At 33.9% G+C, this 10,452-nt stretch overlaps 1 protein-coding gene across 4 annotated transcripts; it reads left to right on the top strand.

Annotated features, from left to right (window-relative positions):
* Positions 1 to 2,088: 2,088 nt before the first annotated feature.
* LOC116003008 (calcineurin B-like protein 1) lies at positions 2,089 to 6,906 on the top strand. 4 transcript variants are annotated; one of them, XM_031243192.1, is made up of 9 exons: positions 2,089 to 2,220; positions 2,940 to 3,081; positions 3,950 to 4,032; positions 4,632 to 4,691; positions 4,908 to 5,016; positions 5,129 to 5,181; positions 5,922 to 6,002; positions 6,245 to 6,357; positions 6,444 to 6,906. In XM_031243192.1, the coding sequence occupies exons 2-9, from the start codon at positions 3,003 to 3,005 to the stop codon at positions 6,505 to 6,507; spliced, it is 642 nt and encodes a 213-aa protein (XP_031099052.1). In that variant the 5' UTR covers positions 2,089 to 2,220; positions 2,940 to 3,002; the 3' UTR covers positions 6,508 to 6,906. The 4 variants fall into 4 exon arrangements, with proteins under 4 accessions (XP_031099052.1, XP_031099049.1, XP_031099050.1 ...); XM_031243189.1 differs by having other exon boundaries at positions 2,096 to 2,247; positions 2,911 to 3,081; XM_031243190.1 differs by having other exon boundaries at positions 2,106 to 2,247.
* Positions 6,907 to 10,452: the final 3,546 nt, after the last annotated feature.

Here is a 10,452-nt window from a genome sequence, read left to right as displayed (position 1 = left end):
TAATAATAATAATAATCGGAACAAATTATAATTTATACGTAGGATTACAAATTTCATTTAGAATTAATAATTAAAAATTTTAAGTAATTAATAATACTTTCATTTTGAAAAATTAACAAGTTTATAATTCTCACCATTTTTTCCTATAAATACAATGGATTGTTGATTTTGAAAATCATAATTCTTCAATTTGCACTATCTGTCTCTTCTTCCCGTTCTATGTGAAATCATATATTGGCGGCTCTCTTATTTTCTTTTTTCATCGCCCTGTAAATATAATGGATTGTTGTTGCATCCATTATAATATCGATTATAATATCATTTTACAATATCGATTTTATGATAACTATTATTTGTTGAAGCACAAGATTGTTTTTGTTTTAATACGTTGACATTAGTCTCAGTGTTTATACTTCGATTTATGTATGTGTATGAAATATTTGTCACAGTATGAACACATTGTGTTGATGGGGTTACTAAACAAGAGTCATCTAGAGCCGGATAAGAAGATATGCAAAGGAGTCGGTGACAACCAGAAGAAATGAGGGGTTTGACTAGTGATGTTTTTTGAATTCAATAAAAGAATAGCACACTTTTTAATTGTAAAATCCAATGTTTCCTTAGAACATTTATATATTTGATTTTGAAGTAATTATTAATTTTTTTCTCAATTTACCTTACAATATTGTATGGCATATATATATATATATATATATATATATATATATGCTTTCCTCCTCATTTTCTTCTTCTTCTTAACTTTTTTTTTATCATTTTTATTAATACCTAATAATAATTATCATAAATACTTATTAATAAATGTAAATTTATATTAGATAATTATATTAATTATTATTAATTATTAAAAAATATATAATTTATGTGTACTATCTTTATTATATCTTAATTATAAAAATTCTACCTAATAATTTTAATATTACAAGGGACACAATAAATATCGTAAATAATGTTTAATAATTGTCAATTTGTATTAGGCAATAAAAACTAATACTTAATTATTAAGTCAATTGTTTTCAAAAAAAAAAAGTCAATTATAAAAGTTTTTGTACAATAGACACATTACTTTTTTAATTATTTTGGTTTGATAATATTATTTCTTATTCATAAAAAAAATTAAAGCAATACTTTTAGTACTACGGATGTGACTAAGGATTATCTTAATTATTAAGGATATGTATTTAGCTTAGTAATAAAAAGACTTAAAATATATGAATTAACACTATATTTAACACTTTAGTTTTACTATGGTATTCAACACAGAGATAGTATCAATTAGCATGCTCTTCCTTCTATTTTTGGTTTTAGACTTTTCCTAATAAAATTTTTAAGTAATCAATTTCAACACTAATATACAAATCTTATAATTTCAAATAAATGTAAATTTTTAAATATTAGAATTGTTTATAATTTCATCAATAATTTTAGGATGTTTTTTTTCCACAGAAAATATTATAAACCATTATAAATACTATTAAATATTTTACAAAGTCAAATCCTTTATATTGTATTAAACAAATCCTATATGTTTGCTAATAAGGTGGTAGTGTATATATAGGGGTAAATAATAAAAATAGGAGCACAAAATGGTCCTCACAAGTTATTGAAAAAGAACTTTTAACGCAAAAACGGTCATGTGATATAAATTATGTTACATATAAATTTTTTTAAAATAAATGCAATCAAATGAGTCATATATTATTATTGATACTTTTGCATTGATCTTATAATCAAATAAACATATACTCTCAAATATTATAAATTATAATTATTTATAAATTAACCTTTAATTTTATTATTTAGATATATAATATGCAAAATTAATCCGTACATCGCATGGGTAATTTACTAGTAAGAAATAAAAAATAATTTCAAAAAAAAAAAATTTCTAGCTGAGTTTGGCATTTAACCAAATTTCAAAATGGTCCGTCTCCAGCGTTTCCAACTTGGTCTCCCCCGTTTGGACGGAGAAGATTCGAAGGCCGTTGGGCAGCAAATCCCAGCCATCGAGGACATATTGGACATATGAGCCCGTAGCTAAAAAGACTAAATTACCAACGTACTCGCGCATTTAAATGTCACCGGCTCTCAAGGCCTCCATAAACCTCTCTCTGAACATCACACACTCCCTCTCTCTCTAAATTTCCCAATCTCTATTCTCTCTGCCCATCCGGCAAAACTTTCCGGCGACTTTGCTCATCGGTACATTTCGAGTCTCCGGTGTTCTTTGTATGTCCTCCTATTGTGTTCTTTGTATGTCTTTCTATTTGAATATTCATTAATTAGGTCATGGGTTGGGAGGAGGTGTGGGAAGGTTTTCAACTTCACGGACGTGTATCCTAAACCAGCGAATTTCCCAAAATTTGGAAAACAAAAATTGGAAGGTTTTTCCTTGCCAGATTCGTAGTAATTTTCTGCAGGTTCTAGAAAATTTATTGATTTGCGCATTCCGCTGATCGGAAAGAGGCGAAAGAGAAATTAAAATAGTATTATCTTTTGCGTCATTGTTTGACCTTAGAGCGTTCAGTTTTTACTTATGTCATCAATGAATTATTTTCGTATTTTGAATATTTCTCTCTTTTTCTTCCTGTTTATTTATTTATTTTTTAGTTTGGCTTGGGGGTGGGGGCGGGATGGGCATGAGGGTGGATTTGGCGAAAGAATTGAAAGGTAATAATATTTTGGACGGGATCGCAATAATATGGCATGTACTCCTGCATAATACATGTAATTTCTTCTGGATTTAATATATAATCATAACGCTTTAGGAGGAATCTATAGTTGTTGACTTTTTTATTTTTTATTTTGTTTTTTAAAGATGTAATTTAATACATGAATAACTAATTGTTTCATACTTGGTTTTGTGAATACTGCACTTTTGTAATTTGCAAGGTTAAGATGGTTTTGATGATATATTGTAGTGAAGAAGCCTAGGCGCTAGGCGAATCTCCAGCGTTTGGTTCCTTCCGTCACAACTCCGGTAGATGGGTTGTTTTCAGTCTACAGTAAGAAAGCAGTTTCCCGGTCACGAAAACCCTGTAGTTCTTGCTTCCGAAACAGCCTGTAAGCTGCTGCTTCTTTTTTTTTTTTCCCCCCATATATGATTAGCTGATTAGCTATATGAAAGGTGGTCAAATATTGCTCGGTTTGAAGTTTGTGTAAAATTTTTTGAAGTTAAATAGATCAAGCACAGGTGATGCAATATTTATGTCAATTTCATGTTTGAGATGCTAGATTGAGTTATGTATTAATGAATCCTCTGGATATTGATCAAATGTATTACTGCGTGGGTTGAAGAACTGGGAAAGTTTTCTTTCAGACTTCTAACAGTTATGCTGTCTGTATTGGGTTTGCTTGTTTGGGATTGTGGATCAAGTAATTGGAGGTATGGGTGAAAATTTGCTGTTTGAGTTAGACACATCTAGGAGAGTCAGTTCTCTGTGATGTTTCACAAAGTCCCTTGCTAGCTTTGTGCTGCAATTGTGCATGGTACACACCTGCGGCTCTGTGAGGGTCTCAATGGTTCTGATCTCTTCCTTCTTAAGCTCAGTAATAATCTCCATCTTTTGACCTTGGTCCTTAGCTGATCTAAGTGTTGTTCCACAATCTAGTTTGTGTTCCTCATTTTTATTTACTATTTTACTGAATACGAGCCACACACCTCTTCTGCTTTGAATGGACTTTGAGATGTTTTTGAGCACATAGCATTATTAGTTTTCAAGAATCAAGATGTCTATTGTTGGTTGAAGCTTCAGGCTTAACTGGTGATTATCAGTTAATATTTATGAACTGATATGCCCAATGTAATATTTTTAACAAGGACATTACTTTTCATTAACAATAATATTCACATTTATTTTTTCTTCCGAATTCTTTTTTTTTTTTTTTTCCTATTCAAATAATCAATGTGTCTGCCACTCTCTTTCTGCAGTTAGTGTTAGTGAAGTGGAAGCATTATTTGAGCTGTTCAAGAGTATCAGCAGTTCAGTGATTGATGATGGGTTGATAAACAAGGTATGTGGTTGTGGTTTGCTGTTTGAGTTGGGATTACTTGATAATATGGATAACCTGTTAGGTTCTTGCTTGTTAAGTCCTGTATTGTTGTGGACTTGTGGTTTAGATGCAGCAGTATTTATATGGATATTTTTCACTTGTCAGATTAGTTTAGTAGTTGATCTTCCCATAGTATCTCTTGGCAAGGCTGTTACTAAGTTTGCATTTCTTATACTTTCTTTTTATTTTTATTCTTTATTTTTAATTGGAGTTGGATAGGTGAGTTGTTAATTGACATATTTGATAATGATGTTCTTTGTAAAGCATATAATTAAGCAGCAATGATGTGTGTCTAATGTTTTAAGGAAATCTTTGATAACTTATCCTGTTAGCTGTTTTTTGAGTTTATGGCCTTTCTCTCTCTCTCTTTAATTTGTTATTTGCTATTTATGTGAGTTGAAAAATTTTCAGACAAGATTTAGTTTTACTAGACTTCAGCTTGCTACATGACGTATATGTGGTCTTTGACAAGTTAAAGTCGTCTATCTTAACCCCCATTGGGCTAATGCATTGCATATTATTCTGAGTTCATGTTGGAAAACCATGTTGTGTTTATGCAGGAAGAGTTTCAGTTGGCTTTATTCAAGAACAGAAAGAAAGAGAACCTTTTTGCTAATCGGGTATGGTACACTATGCTTTAAAAGAATGTTTTTTTTTATTTTTTTTTATTTTTTTTTTATTTTAAATAAATTAGTTTTACAATGGATATTGAAGAATTTTAAGGTCCATAGAAAGAACTTCAGTATCTTACAACTTATTCAAGTAATTGTTTAGAGTTTGTATTTGTGTAATATTAGTTTCCATTCTTATGCATAGTAAAATGGTTCTGCTTGCAGATTTTTGACCTCTTTGATGTGAAGCGAAAGGGAGTCATTGATTTTGGTGATTTTGTTAGAGGGCTTAATGTATTCCACCCCAATGCCCCACTAGAGGATAAGATCAACTGTGAGTGAATAGAAATGCTAATATAAATCTGCACAAAGCATACTTTGTTTTCTCATTTCTATGATAAAATTGAGTACATAAAATAAATTGGACTTTGGCTGTGTTATTGCAGTTTCATATAGGCTTTATGATTTGGATGGCACAGGGTTCATTGAGCGCCAAGAGGTATTTGATTCTTTTATGCTTGTTATTTTCCTCATGCTATGCTACAAAGCATCTGCAAGGACATTATGATATTTCTTGATTGTGCATTGATGTGTGTAGTCTTCTACTACTTACCCTGCCTAATGATTTGTGCCCATTTAGCTAGTAGTTCTATTGCTTCCCAGCTATTTTTTTTTTGGCCAAACCCATGTTTGTAATATGTTCATCAAATTATATACCGGTTGGTTTGTGAAAAAAAAAAATAAAAATCATGTTCTGCGGATAGGTTCAATCCGTGATCTTTCCCCAAAAATGACTCACTGAAAGTTTTCAAGAATCATACAGGGGTGCGGTCAAGATCTACGAATCATTAAAAAAATTATTTAATAAAGGTAATGAATATTTGATTCAAAGATTTGGAGTAATTAATATATAGTTCTAGAGAACATTTGTTACAAATGCAATGAAAATTTATGCACCAGCTCAGCATGCTTGGTGACTTATGCCTCATGAGTCATGATGTGATTTAATCTTTCTGATTCCTGATAGATGGAGTATATATTGTTGGATGACCCCTTTATGATAATTTTCTGGCCTTGTTTCTGACTTAGTTCATTCTTGGTCTGCTTTATTCTATGCATAAGAAAAGTTTGTCACTGTAAATGGCTATGCAAGCCATAAATGATGTCTTCTTTAGTTAATTATGTCGCTTTTGATGCAATGTATATCTAAATCCTTTGTATTATCTATAATTTTTGCAGGTTAAACAAATGTTGATAGCACTTCTGTGCGAGTCTGAAATGAAGTTGGCTGATGAAACCATTGAGATAATACTGGATAAGGTAATTTAATGATGATGAATGAACTCAATTCCTCTTACAATACTTTTCTGGCCTTTTCATTTCATTTGAATTATTTGACTCGTGTGTTTATGTTGTGTAGTCCTTGTTACTGACTTTTGGCTTTATTGATAGAGGACATAGGTTAAGAAAATGGAAACACAATTAGTATATTTAGCTAGGCTCTTTTTGTGCTTGGATGTGACAAATTATAGGGCATGATGTGTTATTATTTCTGTGGACAGACATTTTTAGAGGCAGATACGAACCAGGACGGAAAGATTGATAAATGTGAATGGAATACTTTTGTGACCAAAAACCCTTCGTTGCTGAAGATAATGACGCTTCCATATTTAAGGTATCTCATCACAACATTGATTTATAGATGTGCAAGATTCAACCACCTCAATTTACAATTGATGAGAGTTGCTTACTGTGATGCAGGGACATAACTACGACGTTTCCAAGCTTTGTTTTCCATTCCGAAGTTGATGAAGTTGCTACATAAGTGTGATGAGTCAATCTAGTTTAGCTTTTCCTGCTTATGTTTTTTCCAGCTATTCTAAGTTTTGGTCATAGGAAAGGCAGCAGTGTATGGCAACTCAAAAACTTAGTTCTCTGGAGAGCTGTGGTGGCCGAGGGCAAGCTGCTCTAGTTGTAAAGTGATTCTATTTAGGCCATTGCAAGCCATGTATTGCCTGTTGATAATAGTGATTAGTGTAGTGAAATTGTGTTGCGATTTCATGAATTTTGGCCGACACACACAACAATTGTTGTTGTGCCTTTAGTAGAATTCGGAAATCTGCCTTGACTGCATGGTTTTTTTTTTTTTTTTTTTCCGTATGTTAGAGTGAATATTTTGATGTACAAGTTTTCAAGAGGAAAAGAAATCTTTTAACACTTTTTATTACACACAAAATTGGATTACATGTGCATCCAAACAGTTAGCTGCCGTTCACAGTAGAGATCTTCACCCTCTCAAAACTTGATATGGTGTTTAAGCTTCATCTGCGCAAACTATGGCATGGTCTGCTCCCATTGCTAGTGCAACTAGGCCTTTGATGGTTCCTTTGCCGAATTAGCAATCTTCTCCGGCTGTATCAGAAACAGAGTCGGCAGTCTTCGATCCTAATGATTTAGGAGGTCCCTTCTTCCTACATTCGAATGAAAATCCTTCCCTCGTCCTGGTTTCTTTTGTGTTGGATGAACCAAACTATCATCCCTTGGCAAGAGGATGATGATGGCCTTGCTTTCAAAAAATAAGCTAGGCTTCGTTGATGGAACTATCAAAATGCCTATGAATAGAAGTGATTGTCATTGAGCCCATGAATTCTTTGTCAAATGAAATAATTCGTTCATGAATTCTTTATGAAGTTGAGCTTATGAATAAAAGTGATTGTCAGTATGTGAATCAAGCCATCTCGCCGCATCTCCAAAATGAAAAGAGCTTCAATCTAACCGCTTCATTCGAAACTCCATCTTGGCGAAACATTCCACATGATCGGACAAACTGGGGTGATGTGTGTGAGGGTCTTCCACCAGTGATCCACTAAATGGTGAATTTTGCACAAGTGTTATGACCTGATTGGATGATGAAATTATTTGCCTCAATATGGGGAATGTAGATGGAATTATGCATAGAGAAATCGGGAGTCATGCAGGCTGCAATAGTTCTCCTCCAGTTGTTCTCTTGGACATCAAAGAACTCCTCATGCCTCGGTTGGTTAGGTGGTCCTTGTGGACCAACATGTGGTTCCTCTTCAAAATGTATAAGTCCCCGAGGAACTTGTGGTTTCTCAAAAGCCCCATCAAAACCTCCTTGAGTGTGAGTGTAAATCGGTGGTGGTGGTGGTCTAAAAGTGGACCTCCCATGTCCTTTTCCTTGATTCATGGCAATAGAAGATGCCATTTCTCAAATATGCTCTTGGGTAGTGATGTTTCTCCTCCTTGTAGTTGCGCTGATCTCCAAATCCAAAGGAATCAAGCTTTGGTATCCTCTTGACCTAGTATGCATTCAACCTTCAAAGTAACAAGAACAAATGATTCCTTGCAACTAAAAGTAGCTGCTTAGGTGAATTAAAACCAAAGTAAACAAGTGCAAGTATGAAAAAGACTGTAAGGAAAGAAGGGGTGGATCTAGTATTCCAAGTTCAAGTTCATCTCATGCCTTACCAATGAATCACATCAATAGCTATCGTATGCCATCCCAGGCAACGATGCCATTTTGACGTGGCGTAATGTAGCGGTGGATGGAAAGTAGGGTAGAGAATAGAAATTTCCCCGAATGTCATTCTCAGGAGAATGACAAATGTGAATGCAATTGATGTGTATTGAGTCACAAGAGAGCCAAGAACCCTTCAAGAACTAGAGCCAAGTGTGGTGTAAGCATTGTGTGCAAAATTCAAGGTAACTATTGTGCAAGTATAGAAAACGAACTAACAAATCAAGTAAGAGAATCAAATAAGATGGAATGGGTATGGACTAGTCTTTCCTTGCAATGGTTCTTTCAAGTGTCAAAAGTAGGAAATGTATGATTGTGCTAATTGGTGTTCAAGTGAGGTGATTGCCAATGCCAAAGCCATTTTATGTCTTGTTGGCCGATCATGGGGTAATAGAGCATCCAAGTGGCAATGCTACAACCATGAGACATTTTGTCGAACTCCTAGCCTACAACTCATTCCTAACTTTTCCACCTCGAATCTAAGGTGGAAAATACAAATGGAATCAAGGCTTTAGTATATTTACAATCTCTTGTCAAACATACTAACTCCTAGATCATCCATGGAGTTGGGCCCTAAAACCATAGAATCAAAACACCTCCCACTTCCATTAAGAAATCAAGCAATCAACACAAATACATTTCCAGTTAGCAATTAATAACAATCACACTAGCACCATGCAAGTAGATTGAATCCCTAAGAAGATTTAGCCACTCATGTTCTAGATTGAAGAGCAGTTGAAATTGAAGCAATCAACGGAGGTGAAAGATGAATTAAACGGAGAAAATGCAGGAATTACTTAGCTTCAATTCTCAAGAGCAATCAATCCAACCAGTGATCCAAATCAAGCAAGAAGAAGAAACTCCAAGATTAAAGCAAGTTGTAAATTCAGTTTGAACCCTAGAACTATTTTCTCTCTCTAGATTGTGAGAATTTTTGAGCTGACTAAAAGATGTAAAACTAAAGTCTAAGATTGGTTGTTAAAATGCTAACTTCTTCAAGCCTTTTATAGTTTTCGCACCTCAGCCCACGAACCTGCACACGATTGTGGCCGTGCTTGTGCAGCTCCTAGAATCATGCCACACGATTGTGGCCAGTGTTTGGTAACCTTCCAGAAGTTTCCCCACGCTAGCTCCACGCTCGTGCACCAATTCGTGACCCTTGCTGTTGCAGAGTTTTCTCTAAATATGCTCCAAATTAGGTCCAAAATGCTCCCACTTTAGCTGAAAATCTTTCAAAACACTAAAATGCACTCATCATTAGTCATTGTATCTCAATTAAACAATTTTATATCATCTACCATCCAAATCAAGCACAAAGGACTCCAATTAAGCACAAAATGACCCCAAAATGACCTTAGAAAGATGCATCTTTGACACTTATCAATATTCAAAAAGGAAAAGTTTATTCTGAACATGGTAGTAAAGATATTTTGACAATAAACATAGCCAATACTTAAAATACTAATAGTTTCCAAGTGATAAGGTGCCAAAATGCCTTTGGTTGTGGGGTATTTTAAGGGGTTAATTGTGTGTATTTGTGCTTTCTTGGGTGTATTTTATGGATACTATACTTCAAGGTGCTTAAATTGTAAAATGAGGAATAATTGTGGGTGCACTTGTTCATTATGCCTAAAAAGACGTTTAGGACTAAATTGAGAAAAATCACTATTGTCAAGGACTAAATTAGGTATTAACTCTTTTTTTTTTTCTCAAAGAGTATTATACTTTCCCTTATAAGTAACAAATATTTTATTCTTGGTTAGTATTATATATTTTTTTAATATTAATATTAAATTTTCATTCTGACCCAACCCGTTTCACGAATACTGATCCCTGAGACGATCTCACAGGAGAATCACTCCAAGATTTGGGAGGAGCTCAAGGGAAATCAAGAGGCTCACGTCTAAATAAACCTCTCCAAGACTGCTTACGTGTTCCTAGGTATAGTTTCGAATGCTGGTTTAGACAAGTTGGTGTTTGCCCACATTGCTACCTTTGCCGTATATCCTTAGCCTTAGCTTGGATCTAGCTTGCCTCAGATCTTAAACAATGTTATTGATTCGTTCCCTCTTCAGTTGGAGTACATTGAATCCGTATAAGTAGGATGAGCAGATCTTTGCTAGGCTCGGAAAGATAAAGTAGTTGTGTAAATTCAATTCTCAAGGGAATTCCCACTATTTTCCTTCATGATACTAGTTGTCTACTTATATGTGGAATTAGAATAAATGTTAA

The sequence above is a fragment of the Ipomoea triloba genome, chromosome 13 (genome assembly GCF_003576645.1).
Source record: "Ipomoea triloba cultivar NCNSP0323 chromosome 13, ASM357664v1".
Taxonomy (NCBI): Eukaryota; Viridiplantae; Streptophyta; class Magnoliopsida; order Solanales; family Convolvulaceae; genus Ipomoea; species Ipomoea triloba.
This window is presented reverse-complemented; position numbering and strand designations above follow the sequence as displayed.

Excerpts from the sequence above, each read along its gene's own strand:
- LOC116003008 (XM_031243192.1), top strand. The coding sequence starts at position 3,003 with ATGGGTTGTTTTCAGTCTACAGTAAGAAAGCAGTTTCCCGGTCACGAA. Across the intron at positions 3,082-3,949 it reads TCTTGCTTCCGAAACAGCCT|TTAGTGTTAGTGAAGTGGAA; the intron begins GTAAGCTGCTGC and ends CTCTTTCTGCAG. Across the intron at positions 5,182-5,921 it reads GGTTCATTGAGCGCCAAGAG|GTTAAACAAATGTTGATAGC; the intron begins GTATTTGATTCT and ends TAATTTTTGCAG.